The sequence below is a fragment of the Mandrillus leucophaeus genome, unplaced genomic scaffold (assembly GCF_000951045.1).
Source record: "Mandrillus leucophaeus isolate KB7577 unplaced genomic scaffold, Mleu.le_1.0 Scaffold830, whole genome shotgun sequence".
Taxonomy (NCBI): Eukaryota; Metazoa; Chordata; class Mammalia; order Primates; family Cercopithecidae; genus Mandrillus; species Mandrillus leucophaeus.
Window position 1 is genome coordinate 333,969 of NW_012109031.1, and position 16,530 is coordinate 350,498.

Sequence of the window (16,530 nt, forward strand, 5' to 3'; positions counted from 1 at the left end):
TTTCCACAGCAGGGTAGGGCACATTATAGCCAAGGGCACAACTCCCAACTCCTACACAGGCTGTTTTTCATAGGAGGAGGAAAAACGCTGAAGACTTTCTGGGAAGTTAGTGCCATGGGGCAGGAAAGAACTTTTCCCACTCCCTGCCTCCAGGCTTATTCCACAGGGGGGTCTCTCCGCCACCCAACCTAGATAGTGGGACCTTGACCCCAGTCCCCCCACCTGAGTCCAGGGCTTCTGTGAGGGACTGACCAATGGTTAGCAATGAAGGAACCTTGCTTCCCTCACTGGACTTTGAGTTCCCGTAGGGCAGACCCTGATGTGACCCATGACCTATAGCACAGGGCACATGAGTAAGGATTTGATTTTTCCTCTTCTGTGTTCGTATGATGGTTTGCTGTGTTTACCAGCTGAGTAAACTTGGGAACATCTCAACTTCTCCTTTCCTAAAATAGAGATTGCAGCACCTGCCTCTTAGGACTATGAGGGTTGAGGAGGATACAGGAGCAGCAGGTATCTTGATGTCTGGACATTAGAATGCTCAGTACACGGTGGGGTCGTAGAACAGGCTGTCACAACAATTGTGTGGAAGGACTGAGAGAGGGAACAAACAAGACCATGCTACCTTCAGGAGTCTGAAACTCCATCCTCTTTGGGTCCAGAGGCCCGGTGCTCTTTTCTCCCATTTCCTGACTTGCTACTACACATGCACTGGCTGCCTTACCCTCAAATCAAGGTTGAGCCAGGGAAGTCCCCAGGTGAGGTCCCTGGGGTGGGGTGGGACCTGGTGACCTGGCTACCTGGTCAGAAACCCTGAGCACAGCCTCCTGGGTGTGTCCCACCCACCTGATGTGGGGCAAGGCTCCAAGAAACAGATGACAGAGGTGGCCCGAGGCCTCCCAGCCCCCGGGAAGAGCCAGGCTGAGCCTTATAAAGGGACTGCTCTTTTTCCAAACACACACATCTCACTCATCCTGCTCCTCGTGTCGCTTCCCAGCTCCGGTAAGTCTCACCTACCTCTTTGCGTTTTCTAGAAGTGCCCAGTGCCCAGTCTGCTGTGCTGCCTCCAGGAAGGGAAAGGGCTGTGGACGAAGACTCAGGAGCCTGGGTCTAGGCCAGCTCTGCCATTAGCTGGGCTGTGTGACCTTCACTTGACACCAAAAGCCCACATCTCTACAACCAGGTGGCTGAACTAGACCTGTCCATTGCTCCTTTGGGATCTCCTGAGACAACTCCTGTGGAAATGTCCCCGGTGGGACCTGAGCACAGGACCTTCCCTGTCTTCTTCCTCCCTGGATTCATCCGCGTGTTGGGGTCCCAGTTGTTGAATCGCCTCCCCAGCTCTGCCCCCACAGAGGGTGGAGGGCTAAGGATCCCCTGTGAATGCTTTGGAGGCTCTCCAAACCCCAAGGCCTGGGACCCCGACACAGCAGAGCCCTGGCCAGATGGCTTGCCCTTACCTGGGTAAGGTATTGAGCAGCCAAAGCTCCCTCACTCCCTACCACAACCTGCAAATTCTCAGGCACCCTCTGGCCACAGGGCTTGGCGTCTAGCCTTGGCCTCAGAATCAAAAAAGCTTTGGGTGGCTCCTCTTAGTCACTTACCAGCATGGAGCTTTCTCCTGCGTTGAGAGGAGTTGGGGGTTTATTGTCAGACACCCACACGCGTTAGCCAAGGTCCTTTTCTGGTTCTTTGGAAAGTGTGGGAAGTGAGAGCTGCACTGTCCTATTTTTCAGGCTTGGAGTGCAGGCCAGCCCAGACTGACCACAGGCTGGACAATTTGCTTTGGGAAGTCAGACCTTCTTATTTAAACAGGGTCAAGCCTTGGTGATTCCGAGGGTGCAGATAATTCCCAAGAGCAGACATGAAGCGACAACCACCTCACTCCCATCCCATCCAGCAGCTTAAGAACCAGGGGATTATGTCTGTTCCTTGTAACAGAGGCCATTCCCGTTTCTCATTCCCAGGGGAATGCAGGAAGGGCCCCCCTGTGCTCGGGACAGGGCTGTGTTTCCTGTTCACACTCACGTCCATCCTCACATGTGCACCTGGAGCCTGCATGCACCGTGTCATGCAGGGCTTGCACTTGAGTCAAGGTGGGACCCACGGTGTCTGGTTCCTGAAGCAGCCCAGGAGGGTCGGAGACCAGATCACCAAGGCTATTGTCCTGCCCCCGTGACTCTCACCCCAGCTGTGAAGCTGGAGGAGATGGATTTGGTGCTGTTTTAGGAGTGGGGTCTGCCATGTGCTGGCCGAGACTTGAGGGGTCCCAGCTCAGTTCTTCCATGTGTTGCTGGCCCCCGACTCTCTCTGCTTCTCCCTCTCCAAAGCTCTGCCCACAGCTGGACTTCTGCCATCCACCTGCATCTCCTCTTGGCCCTGGCCAGGGTGGGCCAGGTCTCAGACTTGGTCCTACCCTCTTATTTTTGAGCAACTTATCCCATCACATTTTTAAAAATCGAGTTCCTTCTGTTCCATTTTAGGGCTGTTTTTCCTCTGTCCTCAGCCCTCCTTCCAACACCCCCACATAGAGACCTTAACTTAAATGAAGGGAAAAAAATGATTGTCTTTATTTCCTGAAGCCTTTGTGAAAGCCAAGATGAGCAACACTCAAGCTGAGACGTCCATAATAGGCATGATCGACATGTTTCACAAATACACCAGACGTGATGACAAGATTGACAAGCCAAGCCTGCTGACGATGATGAGGGAGAACTTCCCCAACTTCCTCAGTGCCTGTGTGAGTCGGGGTTTAGCTTCTCAATGTTGGTTGGACGCTGGCATGGCTGAGGATATATTTTACTATGTGTCTTTGGACGGGTCACCCTCATCCTCTGATTAAAACATTTCCCATTTGCAAATTTATTGCTTGGATCATATGGGAATCTAAGGATGATAGGCAAAAAAGTATGAAAATGGGAAAGAGTTATACAGATATAAATGAGGTTATGAGATGGTCAGCAAAGTGTGCAGCTTGAGGGCGGTGCACAGTCCCCTCCCAGTGCTCACTGACCCCCTCTCTGTGAGACTGAAACTCACATGCTCAGGTCCTGCTTCCCAAAGGCCCCACATCAACATCCTTGAGATTAATGGGAAAGCACTGGAAGTTCCATTGCTAGTAGAAATCAATAGCCCTCTTTGCAATAAACAAGACTCATTAGCAAATCTGAAAAAAATTGTGGGCTACTAGGTACCAAAGGGTCTAGACGACCAAGAGTAGGGAACCCAGAAGTTGAGTTTGGTGGAAAAAGAGAATAAAGAAGAGGAGGTCAGAGAAAGAAGAGAACGAAGGATGAGGGCCAATTTGGGGGCCCTGGGGTAGAACTAAGGTAGCCAGTGCCCTTAAAGGCTGGGGACAGGTGAGAGTGAGGCTGGGACAGGGGACTGCTCTCCCCAAGGTCACTTAACAGTGCGCCTCGGGACAGGACCTGTCTCCCACCTGAGGTTTGAGACAAGAAGTCTCCCTAGAGAACTCCAGGGATAACATTCACATCCTCACCCCAACTTCACCCACTCACCCTGCACTCCCAGCCCTGCCACGATGCCTGTGCAGATCTAGGCATTTGTCTCTGTCTCTGCCTCCTCCTCTCCCCTCCCAGCCCAAAACTTGTTTGTGATTGAATTTTTCTTGTTTGTATGTTTTTCTCTTCACAGGACAAAAAGGGCATACATTACCTGACCAATGTCTTTGAGAGAAAGGACAAGAATGAGGATAAGAAGATTGATTTTTCTGAGTTTCTGTCCTTGCTGGGAGACATAGCCACAGACTACCACAAGCAAAGCCACGGAGGGGCACCCTGTTCCGGGGGAAGCCAGTGATCCAGCCCCACCCAGGAGCCTCCAGAGACCCCAGGAACAATTAAGTGTCTCCTCCCACCAGACACTTGCCTTATTTCCTTCTTCTCTTTGGTGACCTACATTGTCAAAACTGCCAATTCCAGGCTAACTTTGTTGGAGAATCCCCACCACCCCCATCCAGTGGGTCACCCAGGAGTAATGTCCCACCACCAATGTTCTCCCTGTGGCCTCCAGCAGCGCTGAGCTGCCTCTCACGCAGGTCCTGGTGTCTGCCTCTGCCCCACTCCCTAAATGCAGCCACCACAGCAGGTTACAGGTGGAAGCTGGTAGAAGGCCTCTGCCAGGTCACAGCAATGCCCCTCCTTGTTGAGCCATGGACCAGGTCATTCGGATGTATTTAGATACTGCACTGAGAAGGAGCTGGCATCTCTCAGTGTGCTCCTGCCCTCCCGCTCCTGCCCCAGCTGTTCTCCAGGGCTTGGGGAAACAGAAACCACTCACATAGGGATTCCTGGGTGGGATCAGGTTCAGGGCCCATGTGACTACGAATGGGAGGCTCAGTAGTTCCCTGAGGATGGGCTCCCTTGTCCTGTGGCCTGGGCTCCAAGGTCTGTGTCCTCTCCCTGTGCTGTGTGCTTGTGTGCATGTGCCTATGTGGGTGGCCCTGTGGAAGTGAGAGGGAGTCACCTTGAAGCTGAGCTGTCCTCCATGATGGTTTCCTAAATGCCAGGACTAGATTTCTGGTGATGAATGAATATTCCAGATTTTGAGGAGCTCAAAGTAGTCCAGGAGTCCAAATAAGGAGTCTGGCCAGAATAAGGCAGCACCAAGGAAATGCCCTAAGGACTGACACAGAGAGCTCATGCTGATTGTGATGAGAAATTGCAGCGCCTCTATCTGGCGGGTAATGAGTAGTTTGTTATTGGTAGTCTACTCCAGGCCAGGCACTGTGCTATGGGCTGAGGATGCAGAAACAAGCAGGACACAGTGCTGTCCTAGCAGAGCGCTGGCGGGTCTCTCCATACAGGCCACAACACAGGGTTAATGTTCACCCAGTGCCACTTCCAGGCCATGTTCCGTGCAGCCGCTCTTAGTATTCCTCCTTCTCTCTTACCACCCTGGTCAGTCTGCTGCTAACCTGTCAGTCAGGCAAACATTCTTCTTGGAGGAATCAGGCAACCATCTCAAAAATTCTCTTTCCATCCGACCAGCAGAAGTGTGTAGGATGGGTTATTTGCTCTTGTGAATGACTGCTGCACTTCACACTCACACCTCTGTTCACAGACCAGCATCTCCTCTCCTCATCAGGAATCTTCCTTCCTGAACATATTCTGCACCTCACCAGCATTCAGGACTGATCTGCAGTTTTCACCTCCAAATCCCAATGTCTGACCATTAGGTTTCTTCTCTCTCCTTCTCCCCCTTTCTCATTCTTATTCCACCTGTTCTTGGAACTCACAGAGACCTGCAGTCCCTGGGATTCCATTTTCTCTTCCCAGCCCCCTGCTGCCTTCTCTACACAGCCTGCCCCCCATCATCCACCCCAGAATTGCTCTCTTTCCTCTCTTAGCTCTGTTGCCCACTTTCCTTGGGCCACACCTTCCCTGCAGATCTCCAGCCTAGAACCATCTTCCCCATTTTCCTCCTCTCTCCTCCACCAGGACTGCTGGTCACTGTCCAGAACCGTCATGCCAGGGTCCCAAGGGTGGGTGCCTGACTTCCTGTCTGCCCAGCACTCTCTGAATCCCTCCTGTTCACCCAGCTGCTGTTATTCCAAGTATGCGCAACACACCCCTCATCAGTATATCTCAGTATTTCATGCCTCTATACCAATCTTCCAAACTACTGCCTCTGCCAGAAATGTCTTTTAATATTTCATCTGTCTCATTCACATTACATTTTAAGACTGACCTTAATGTCAATGTCTCTTAGACATTTAGAGGGTGAACTACCATCTCTTCACCCCAAAGAAATGATCTCTGCCTCATTTGTGCCTCCCTCACCCTCACCCCGCTCCTACCATAGTGGCTACATTACCTCAGATTCTCCTCATGTCTTTTCATCCAGACTTGGAATCATGGGGGGAAAACACTATTACCTCAGATCTCCTTGTTACCCAGCACATAGCAGTACTGGATCCCAGCTCATAATGAGTACTCTATATCATTTTTTATTATAAAATACATTTGTGCAAATTCTAATCAATACCACCTCATGTAAACAGCAGTGCAAAATCTAAAAACTTCCAGTCCTGGAGGAAGGTTGTGCAGCTTAGGAGAGGACCTCAGAATCTGGACCCCAGAATCTGGAACTAGTCCAAAAGGAATAATGCAAATGACTGAAGAGCTTCCCTAAGGACTCACATCCTGATCTCCCAAAAGAAGAGAGGGTCTCCCTGGGGTGGGGTTCCTGGACTTTCAAGTCCATCGGTAGAGTCCAGAAGGCAACTGACTACCCCTAATGTTGCCATGCCCTCCCTTTATTTTTCCAGTTCATATTTCTCCTGATAATATTCCGTGAATTGGCAATGGCACATACTAATTAGGATGGAGTGTGTGGACAAATACTTCTTGATTTTCTTGTCTAGGATTAAAAATCACCTTCTCAAGGGTGTCTTGTCTAATGTTCCTGAGACTATTTCACACTCTCCATGCTTATGCCAATGCAGAACTCATCACATCTATTAGGATATTCTGTTTATACATCCATGTCATCCCAAGAGGTGATAACAGGACAGGGACCCCATGTCTAGCATGCAGTTCCTAGTTAAGATCCCAAATCCTGAGATATTGCTGATTTGCTATGGCAGGTCGTCAAGAGAACTGTCATTCCAAATTCACCAAGGTGGCTTATAGAACAGAAGCAAATGGATATAAAGAGGAGAGGGGACCAGGCCATCTCCACAACCACATCCCAGAGCTCCAGTCACCAGATAGAAAATTGATTTGATTTCACCCAATATGCCTTCAAAATAGTTTCAAGAAATAGAGTGTGGGCAATGTGTCATTCCACATTGGAAGGAGAACATTTTAGAGCAAGGCCTAAGGGCACAGGTATTAGTGTCATATTGATCAGAATTCAACCTTTGTTCTAACACATACTAGAGCAAGAATTGACTTGATTTGGAATAAGTAATAGCTACTGTACATTATATTGGTACTAAAGAGAAAGAGTAATTGACAGCTCTATGCCCACACTCACATGACACGTGATGTGAAAGAGATTCTGGAAATCCAGACGGTCCCAAGAAATTCTGATATCAAAACATTCCAATAACTTTTTTTTTTCAGACGAAGTCTCACTCTGTTGCCTGGGCTGGAGTGTCGTGAGCTGTCCGTGGTGCTGAATTCACTGTGACGTCACTCCTGTCTCTCTTTGCTTTCTTCTGACTGACATTTATTCAACCTTCTCTACAGGAATCTCTTATGTTACCCCACATGCAGGTGGTTTTTGAGTAGGCTCCTGAAGAGTGATCTCAACTTTCCAGGAAGAAAAGAGGGCAAAGGGAACAAAGTGAAAGGCGCAGAAAATCATAAAAGACCATGTGTTTGATAAACAACCAGATTGTTTCCAGTACCCTGTCACTATAACCACACCATGACAGCATATTCACACGTGTCCCCTTATAAATCTGTGAGATAGTTTTTTGGTATTCTTGCCCAGGAAAGGGATTGATGCATCATAGATTATATATATATAACTAAGTGTGAGATAATATCTTATTGTTTTTGTAACTTGCATTTTACAAGAGTTATGACCAGCACCAGATAAGTTTCAGTGCTCTCCTTTCTTTGGCCTCAATATTATTGGATTAAAGAATTAATGCTTCTCACTAGGAGCATCATTTATTTACCATTATTTTCAATTTTATATTAAAACTGAATTTCTAGTAGGACCTTTGGTTTCCTTGGTTTATTTTTCTATTTCAGTATTTTTTATCTTTTATTATTCTTTAACCATGTTTCGATCTAAATTAAAGCAGTTAATGTGAACCAATCAGTTTCTTTGGGAATTGTATAGAAGAGCATGAGAGCCTTTATTTCATACAATCCAGCAATGTAACTTTAAATAACTTTACGGTGGAACCCCAACTCATATCCACATTGCTCTATGCACAGTTAGCATTATTACCTCTGAGTTGCATTTACTTTATAATGTGCTACCACAGTATTTGTCTACCCACTTCTCCACGAATACCTTCCCCACCCTCATATTGCCTCCCACTCCTTACCACCACAAACAATACTATGAGGAACATCATTATATATATTTCCTTATGTATCTGTGTGAATATTTTTGGAACACACATATATATACGTATATATGTATATATATGTGTATATATATGTGTGTTCCAAAAGGTAGACTACCTGGGATACAGATTCTATGTGCTCTTGGCTTGACTATTGTTTTCTTATCAACAGTACCAAGAGTTCCTGTAGTTCAGCATTACTGCCAATATGTCTGCTTCTGGTTATGGAATTATCCCAATAAAACATAGAAATAGACCAATTATCCCAATAAAACATAGAAAATGTGGACAAAATCATAAAATTATCTGCCTCAAAGCATCAAAAAGCTACCAAAGTAACCAGGACTTGAAGGCTCTGGTTATCCAAGAGAAAGAAGACTCAATCAATGTACTCAACATTAAAGCTGCTTCTCTTCCTGAGAAATTAATTCTTAAGTAGTTTGAACAAAGAAGTTAACAAACCAAACAGAAAGTAACTTCTAAGAGACAAGGAAGATTATTTGCAATTTTAATAGTCATTCAGGACTGGTGAGATTGAAATTAGTGTTCAGGACTTCCAACACAGCCAGAACTTGAAAAGACAAAAATTTACATAAAAGAGAAGCAACAAATGGTGAGCTGATCACTCGAATTTTCTCCCTTTTAGGCATGTGTCTTTTCACAAGTTGTACAGGACAAGAGGTACAGCCCATCAGAAAATCTTTGTTAAAAACCTAAATAGCTAGTAAGAGCCTTTAGGAGATAAAAATCAAAGCTCAGAGGATTTCCAAGGTAGAGGTACCCTTCTAAACATTCCAGGATTTCAGTTAGAAACCCTCAATTGCTACTCCTGGGAATAAGTATATGGATCAGAAATATAAATCCTAGAATTCAGTTTTGAATCAATAAACCCAGATCAGATTTAAATGATCTGCTACTCTAATTCCTTTCCAGAAGCTAAAGAAAATTCTCTGGAGGGAGAGAAAATCATCCATAGCCTGAAATAAAAAAATTTTCATTCTTAATGTTCAACATTCAAAAAATACAAGTACACCAAGAGAGAAGATAAAAATAGGAAATGGAAACAAGAGAAGATAAAAATAGAAAACGTAAACAAACCCAGAGATGATAAGCCAGGCACAGAAAGACAAATATCACATGTTCTCCCTCATCTGTGGGAGCTAAAAAAAAAAAAAAAAAAAAAAGTTCGTCTCATGGAGGTATAGGGAGAATGATGGTTACTGAGGCTGGGAAAGGTGAATGGGTGGGGTGAAGGGAGATTGGTTAAATGAGTAGAAACACCTAGCTATATAGAAGGAATATGATCTAATGTTTTATGGCAGAATAGGGCAACTATAGTTAACCAGAGTGTATTGTATATTTCAAAAGATCTAGAAGAGAGGACTTCAAATGTTCCCACCACATAAAAATGATAAATACTTGAGGTGATAGATGTCCTAAATACCATGACTTGATCATTATACATTCTGTGCATGTAACAAAATATCACACATGAACCCCTTAAGTATGTACAAATATTATACATCCACAAAATTTTTAAAATGCTGTAAATGGAAGCAGAGAATAGAGAAGATCACAGAGGAGAATGAAGTCAAAATTATTATTTAAGGTCAGACAAATAACAGTGTATTTGTATAGAATGAGAAGACCAGAAAACAGAAAAACTGATGTTGCATAAGAAAAAGGGGAGAATTTCTGTAGCGGATGTTTGAAAAAAGCAAGGGGGATGGGATGTAGTGAAAGAGGACGGATGGACCTTTGCTGGGAACATAAAAAGTTCATGGTAGTTGGGGGAAGGCAGAGTGTATGGCCACTGATTCTGATAAGAGAGTAGATGGGGTAATTGAAATATGCAAATACTCTCTTATTTGTATTGAATGCGCAGTTGGATTAGTGGTCATGAATTTGAAGTGTGACCAGTCAACAAGGTAAGCACATTTTTCTCCAGACTTGTTTATCTGCAGAAGTGTAGGCAGAATTGGATTTACCCAGTGTTGGCAATGATCATTCATAGCTGATACATAAGAAAAAGACACTGAGACATGTACTCTTGATAGACAACTCCACATATGAAGCAATCTACTTTAAAAAACCTGAAACCTGAATATGCTTAAGACTCTAGATCTACCAGGTTACCAAGGGAAGAGAGAGGCTGAGGAATCTGTTACAATTAGGAACTCCAGACTGCAGGAAATTCTACAGGACAAATGACCCAATTTCTACAACAACAACAGCAAAATGAAAGGAGAAAAAGAAGAAATGGAGAGTGAAGTTGTACATTTAAAAAGTCTTGGGTGAGTGCGGAGGCTCACGCCTGTCATCCCAGCACTTTGGGAGTCTGAGGCAGTGGATCAAGTGGGTAATCCTAACGAAATATTTGTTAAATCAAAAATAATAATTCCTGGCCCTGCATAGTGGCTCACACCTCTAATCCTAGCACTTTGGGAGGCCAAGATGGAGGATCGCTTCAGCCCAGGAGCTCAAGACTAACCCGGGCAACGTAGTGAGACCTCCATCTCTACAAAAAATAAAAAATTAACCAGGCGTGTTGGCACGTGCCTGGAATCCCAGTTACATAAGAGGCTGAATCAAAAGGATTACTTGAGCTAAGAAGGTGGAGGCTGCAGTGAGCCATGATCCTGCTGCTGCACTCCAGCCTGAGCAACAGAGCCGACCCTGTCTCAAATAATAATAATCATTCCAAAATAAGGGACATAATTTTTAAGGAGAGTTAAAAGGCTGGAAAAAAATAGCATATAAGCTGGAAGGGGAGTCTCTGAATTTAAAATGAATTATTTACATTGTTTAGGAGGAGAGTAGAGATATTGATTAGCTCTAGTCTAGTATGTATTGCAAGTTAAAATTTCAAAGGTAACCACAAAAATTGTGTGACTGTGTGTGTTTGTGTGTGTATGTCCAAACCTATGATAGATGGGGATAACCACATAAAAAAGAACAAAATAGGGCTCACGTCTGTAATCCCAGCTCTTTGGGGGACCGAGGTGGGCACATCACTTGAAGTCAGGATCCAGGCAGATCAGTTGGAGACCAGCCTGGACAACACAGCAAAACATTGTCTTTCCTAAAAATACAAAAATTAGCTGGGCATGGTCGCAACCACCTGTAATCCCAGCTACTTGAGAGGCTGAGGCAGGAGAATCACCTGAACCCAGGAGGCAGGGGTTATAATGAGCCAAGATCATACCACTGCATTCCAGCCTGGGCAACAGAACAAGACTTTGTCTCAAAAAAGAAAAAAAAAGAAAGAAAGAACAAAGCAGCTAATCAAGAATCCACTGCGTTGCCAATATGTATGACCAAAGAGAAAGAGGAAAAGAGCCTAGCAACCAGAGCAGGAGACCAGTTTACTGGCTCTTGGTGTCTGCTAAACCAGGGCCTGGGTGGAGAGCCCACGGGCTGGGCTGGGCTGAGATGGGGTTGGGTCATCCATAACCTTCAGAACAGGACTTCTGGCCATGGGACTGATGGCATGATTCCTTAGCAACTGCAGGAACACTGGAGAAAAACTCGGAAAAATTGATCTTCTCATCATGATTCCTGTCCTTGAACAACTTTTCTAAGAAATCGGGGCTCTTTCTTTTCCTGTTGGGAGAAGATATCAAACAAAAGGAAGATTACAACCTGGGGCTGGACTGGGAGGGTGAGAAGGAGATGGCAGAGGCTAAGGGGAAATACGTAGGGGGTGAGGTGGAGGTTGTAGAAGGGTGGGGTTGGGACAGCCGTAATGGATGCAATGGGGAGCCCTGACCCTGATGTTTTAACTGGTGACTCTTGGCTCAAATGAGAGCATGCATAGGAGATCCCAAAATTCTGAGGCAAGGTCTGCCTGCGCCCCTTGGAATGTCCGATATTCATTCTGCCCGGGCCAACACGCTTTGGACCCTAGTCTCAAAACTACCTCCACTCCTCATCATTCCATCAAAATACACCAATTCTGAATCCCTTCCTTGTCGGAGCTCACTCTCTGTGATTCAGTCTGTTGCATTATTTGTGCCAGTGAGTTCAGCGGGTGTTAATGGTTTAATGGAGAAGTTAGATGTCATAGTGATTGGGAATCAAAAACTCTCCAGGGTTTTAGGGCTGCCCCATTTCACTTGGCATTATGATTCTGTGTTGTTAACTGCTGATCCGAGGGGTACATGAAAAGAAGCTTCCAGAAGGAGCAGATGAACTCAGAGTTGAATTTAAAGGGGGAAATTTTTTTGCAGACAGAAGAGAGATAGTTTAAGCCAGGAGACCTTCTCCCGACCCACAAGTCGCGTAGCCTGCTGACTGTCTAATAACACTCGTTAACATCACGGTCCCTCTTCCCATCTTACAAAGCATCGCACATGTGTTACCTCATTTAAGTGTTCATGACAACCCCAGGAAATAAGTGACATTGTCCCCATTTTTACATCTAAGGTAACTAAGGCTCCCTGAGTTGGTGTTTAACTATTTGTACCAATGAAACAAGTAAACAGCAGGGGCTGTGCAGGAAATCGGGTCTTCTCACCCCATCCTGGACTCTGTCTACTACACCCCTTCCAGTCAGGAGTAGAGGTGCAGTGGCTTGGGGGAGGTGCAAGGTGCTCCCCAGCCTGCCACGCCGGTGCCTCTCCATGAGCTGGTTCTCAGGCCAGTGAGGTCCAGGGGTGCCGTGCACTCCTGCCCCACTCCCACCCAGCCGCTGGGTCCCTGCTCTCACAGGCCGACAGGAAGGTAGGGAAATGCATGACGTTGGACAGCCAGATCTGACCACGGCATCTGAATCTTGGGTGTATTTGTCACATAGGTTGAGTAAGTCCTTCAGCAGCTCCGCAGCTCCTGTGTCCAGTAAGCTGCAGGAAAGAGCGCCAGTTGCCTGGCTTGCTTTCCAACGTCTGAGACTCTGGGGAACAGGGATGAAGGGAGACAGGATACGCAGGGAATGGAGTAAGGGCCGGGGCTGCAGGAAAGGGTGGTGGCCGCCTGGCTTGCTTTCCAACGTCTGAGACTCTGGGGAACAGGGATGAAAGGAGACAGGATAGGCAGGGAATGGAGTAAGGGCTGGGTCTGAAGGGAAGGTGAGAGGCAACCCTGAGATGGAGCAGAAGGAATCTGACAATCCTTCAGTCCAGGTGAAATCCAGAGGAGGGAATAAATGTTTAAGGAGAGGGAGGGGAAGTCGTGGAAATTGTAAGGCCCAGGGTGGGATATGTGGGCAGAGGAGGAGGGAGTGGGCTGTAGGAGTGGAAGAATGAGGTGGTAGCATCTAAGGGACCCTGAATTTAAGGTGCTGGGAAAAGTAGGAGTCCGCTTATGGATCCATTACTGCTGAAATCAGCAGTGAGACTCCCCAGCAAAACACTGACATGAAGAAAGGCACTATCATCCCCTCGCTTTCCCAGAGCTCTGGGATCTCAGATAAAATATAAAGAACCTGGGTGGTGCCCCGTCCTTGTGGAGCTCCTGACAGGTCAGCAATCAACAGCCCGGGGGAGGCCTGAGCGACCCCACTCCATGTGTCTCCTGGATCTCTGGGCTCAAGTCCTCTTACAATGCTCCAGTGGGCACTGGAGGACTCTGCCAATCCCTGCACATTTGTACCATCCCTGTGCTCCCAACTCTCCGCCCAGCGCTGGAAGCAAGGGGAAATTAAGGGAATGGCACAAACATGAAGGATTCACTCTGGGCCTCTCCAGTGCCTCAGAGCATCTTGAAGAGACCTGAGGCCAGGAAGCCGGGAAATGGACAAACCTCTCAGTAGAAAGAAGGACTGCAGCAGGCAGAGGCGGCGCTGGGGATCCTGGACTTGGCTCTGGCCTCAGTGGTCTACAGAGACATTCTCTGCAGCAGCTCTTCTGTGAGGCTCCCTGGTGTCACAGGACCACCAAAAGTCAGAACAGAAGGGATATAGATTATCCAGTCCAGCCCCTCACTGCCCAAAAGAAGATGCTGAGGCCTGGAGGGAGAGGACAAATGACTTCCCTGCAGGCTGCACAGGCCAATCAGGGACAAGCTGTAACTTGAATCCAGGCATCCCGACTCCCAGCCCAGGGCCTTCCTCCTCATGAATAGGCAGCAAGCAGGCTGGGACATTGTGCCTTCAACCTAGAAGAAGCACATGGGCACACAGGGACTCACCAGACCCCTCAGAGGAGGCAGAGAAGGGAGGTAAACGGGAGAAGGTTGTTGGGAGGAGAGCAGTGCCTTTGATGATGCTCAGATCTAGGCTGGGACCAGGACTGGGCGCCTGGCACTGATTCCATCAGTTGCCTCAACATGACGCTGGTCCGGGTGGAAACTCACAGCCGACACTGCCCTGGGGCTCCATTGTGCCCGCCCAGCGAGCCCCCGGCAGAGTCCTCTTGCCTTTCTAAGTCCTTTGGGGCTGGAACGGAGGGTGATGACAGAGGGAAGGTGAGAGGGATGCTGTGCCCCCAGCACATAGGGCATTTGGGGATTTGCAGGTGGAATCAGAGTCCCTGATTATGGATCCAATGAGTCATTTGAGGAGCTTTCATCACCTGTCGGTAAGGTAAATGCGGCTGTCATTTGTGACAGGTTACCACACGCCAGGCAGTCTGCTAAGAGCTTTGGATGCATTGTCTCATATAATTCTCAGGAGAATCCTCTGTGATGGGTATGATTATCTCAGTTTACAGATGTGAACCACGTTTAGCTAGATTTGCCAAGAGGACACCCCTAGAAAGTGGCAGAGCCAGGATTTGAAGCCAAGTCCTACTGACTCCGAAGCCCACTTCTAGCCGTCTGTGGAAATCCAGGGTCTGTGCTATCAGTCTTGGCTGAGCATGGGGTTACCCTGCCCCGCAGGAGCCACTGTCCAGTGCAGTGCACAGCAGAGGAACCAGGGCTCTGACCTGGACATGGCCCAGGGACCTTTCTCCAGGCTGTTCTGTGAGCTCTAGGCCCCAGGTGACAGGCAGGAGGCCTCTGTCTTCTCCAGAGCACATGTCCTCCTGCTGGCCACAGTGGCCTCCAGGTCACTCCAGAAGGGACAGCTGCTGAGGAAGGCCCTGTGCTTTCCGAGGAAAACCACTTTGATTAGAGACGTCTTGCTGGTCCTCCCAGGGCAGCCAGGAAGACAACTGAGATTTTTATCTCATTTTACAGCTGAAGGGAAAAGGTCACTGGCAGGCGGTTTGCACAAAGTCACAGAGCTGGGGAGGGCCAGACATGGGGCATTGTTGCAAACCTCTGACTCCAGTGAGCACCCTTGCTGCATGATCTCAGAGCTTCACCAGGTCCCTGGAAACACCAAGACAGCCATGGTCCATCCCCCACAGAAACCTCAGGGGCAGGGACAAGTCCTGCCAACTCACTGGGCTTACCATTGGCCTATGGTGCAATGCAAATTATTCCCCAGTGGGAGACGGGAGCCTGGATTACTCCCTGGGCACCCACCCAGGTACCCTGGTGCTCCTCACAGCTGCTTCTCATGCCTCCTTTGAATAGGGCCTGTTCACAGAGCCCTTCATATTCCCCCTACACCACTCCTCATTCTCCCAGGGTCTGTCAGGAGCACCAGTGGCCTTCCTGACATCAGGGATCTCTGGCTCTGCTATTCTCTCGACTGCCCCTCAGCACATGCGTGCACACACACGAACACGTGCATCTGCACACACACACACATACACACATGGGCACTGAATACATCTGCACTGGTGCCTTGGAACTGTATCCTCTGCACGGCTTCCCATCTACCCTCCTCCAGCCAGACCCTCTTTCTGCAGAGTTTTCAAATGTGTTTATTCCAAGATATTTTCTACAGACAAAATTATATGCAGGAGTCAGAGATGTCAAACTGTAAAAAAGCAGAGGAGCTTGGGAAAGGGGTGGAGGTGAGGCCATGATCCCGAATCACCTCCAAAGCCCTCCGGTTAAAGCATGGGTTCCGGACACAGGCTACCATACAACTTATTATCTCCGTGTGTCAGTGTCCTCATCAGTAAAAGGAGTGACAAAGAGAGTAGATTCCTCCCAGGTTGTTGTGAAAATTAAACAAGTTAATATATGTGAAGGACTTGGTGGGGGGGTAATCAACAAGTGGTATTTACTAAATATACTTACTATTGTTATTTTGTCTATATTCAAGAAAGTAGCATAATGAGGTATTACTTGCACCACCTTTCCCCAGAGCAGGTGCAGGAGGGGGTACCTGGAAGATGGTTTCGTCTTGAGCAGAAAGGGCAGAACCCCCTTGCCTGTCTCAGAAATGCCGAGTTTTCTACCATCACCTGAGGGTCCCAGGATGAAACTGTGTGTGCAGAAGACAGATCTGAGGGTTAGCCAGCCTCTCTAGTGCTACCTACCCAGGTGTGGCTCCCTTCAGTTAGTATGGAGAGCTGAGGCCTTACCTGAGACATGAGCACAAATGCTCGCCCAACTGATGGGGTTGGTTCCAGCCTGATCCCTGCAGGGAGTCTGTCTAAGACGGTGGTTTGCACAGTGTGCCACGGGGGCCCGCTTGGAAGAAC

At 47.6% G+C, this 16,530-nt stretch overlaps 3 protein-coding genes across 4 annotated transcripts in view; 1 reads left to right on the top strand and 2 right to left on the bottom strand.

The window, feature by feature from the left end:
• Positions 1 to 7,065, bottom strand: part of S100A8 (S100 calcium binding protein A8) — a 33,026-nt gene extending 25,961 nt beyond the window's left edge. The window contains exon 1 of the mRNA XM_011968173.1: positions 7,000 to 7,065. The gene's annotated coding sequence lies outside the window, so the exon portion shown is untranslated. The remainder of the gene's footprint in view (positions 1 to 6,999) is intronic.
• Positions 915 to 7,691, top strand: LOC105530580 (protein S100-A7-like). 2 transcript variants are annotated; one of them, XM_011968169.1, is made up of 3 exons: positions 915 to 1,002; positions 2,583 to 2,740; positions 3,655 to 7,691. In XM_011968169.1, the coding sequence occupies exons 2-3, from the start codon at positions 2,600 to 2,602 to the stop codon at positions 3,817 to 3,819; spliced, it is 306 nt and encodes a 101-aa protein (XP_011823559.1). In that variant the 5' UTR covers positions 915 to 1,002; positions 2,583 to 2,599; the 3' UTR covers positions 3,820 to 7,691. The 2 variants fall into 2 exon arrangements, with proteins under 2 accessions (XP_011823559.1, XP_011823560.1); XM_011968170.1 differs by lacking the exon at positions 915 to 1,002 and adding an exon at positions 1,736 to 1,792 and having other exon boundaries at positions 3,655 to 3,881.
• A 3,744-nt stretch (positions 7,692 to 11,435) lies between these two features.
• LOC105530598 (protein S100-A7-like 2) overlaps positions 11,436 to 16,530 on the bottom strand; it is an 11,830-nt gene continuing 6,735 nt past the window's right edge. Inside the window, exons 3-4 of the mRNA XM_011968216.1 lie at positions 12,810 to 12,941; positions 11,436 to 11,555 (exon numbers count right to left, since the gene is read on the bottom strand). Of these exons, the coding sequence (XP_011823606.1) occupies positions 11,436 to 11,555; positions 12,810 to 12,941 (252 nt within the window). The remainder of the gene's footprint in view (positions 11,556 to 12,809; positions 12,942 to 16,530) is intronic.

Coding starts and splice junctions, on each gene's coding strand:
- LOC105530580 (XM_011968169.1), top strand. CDS start 2,600: ATGAGCAACACTCAAGCTGAGACGTCCATAATAGGCATGATCGACATG. Junction 2,741..3,654: donor CCAACTTCCTCAGTGCCTGT/GTGAGTCGGGGT, acceptor TTCTCTTCACAG/GACAAAAAGGGCATACATTA.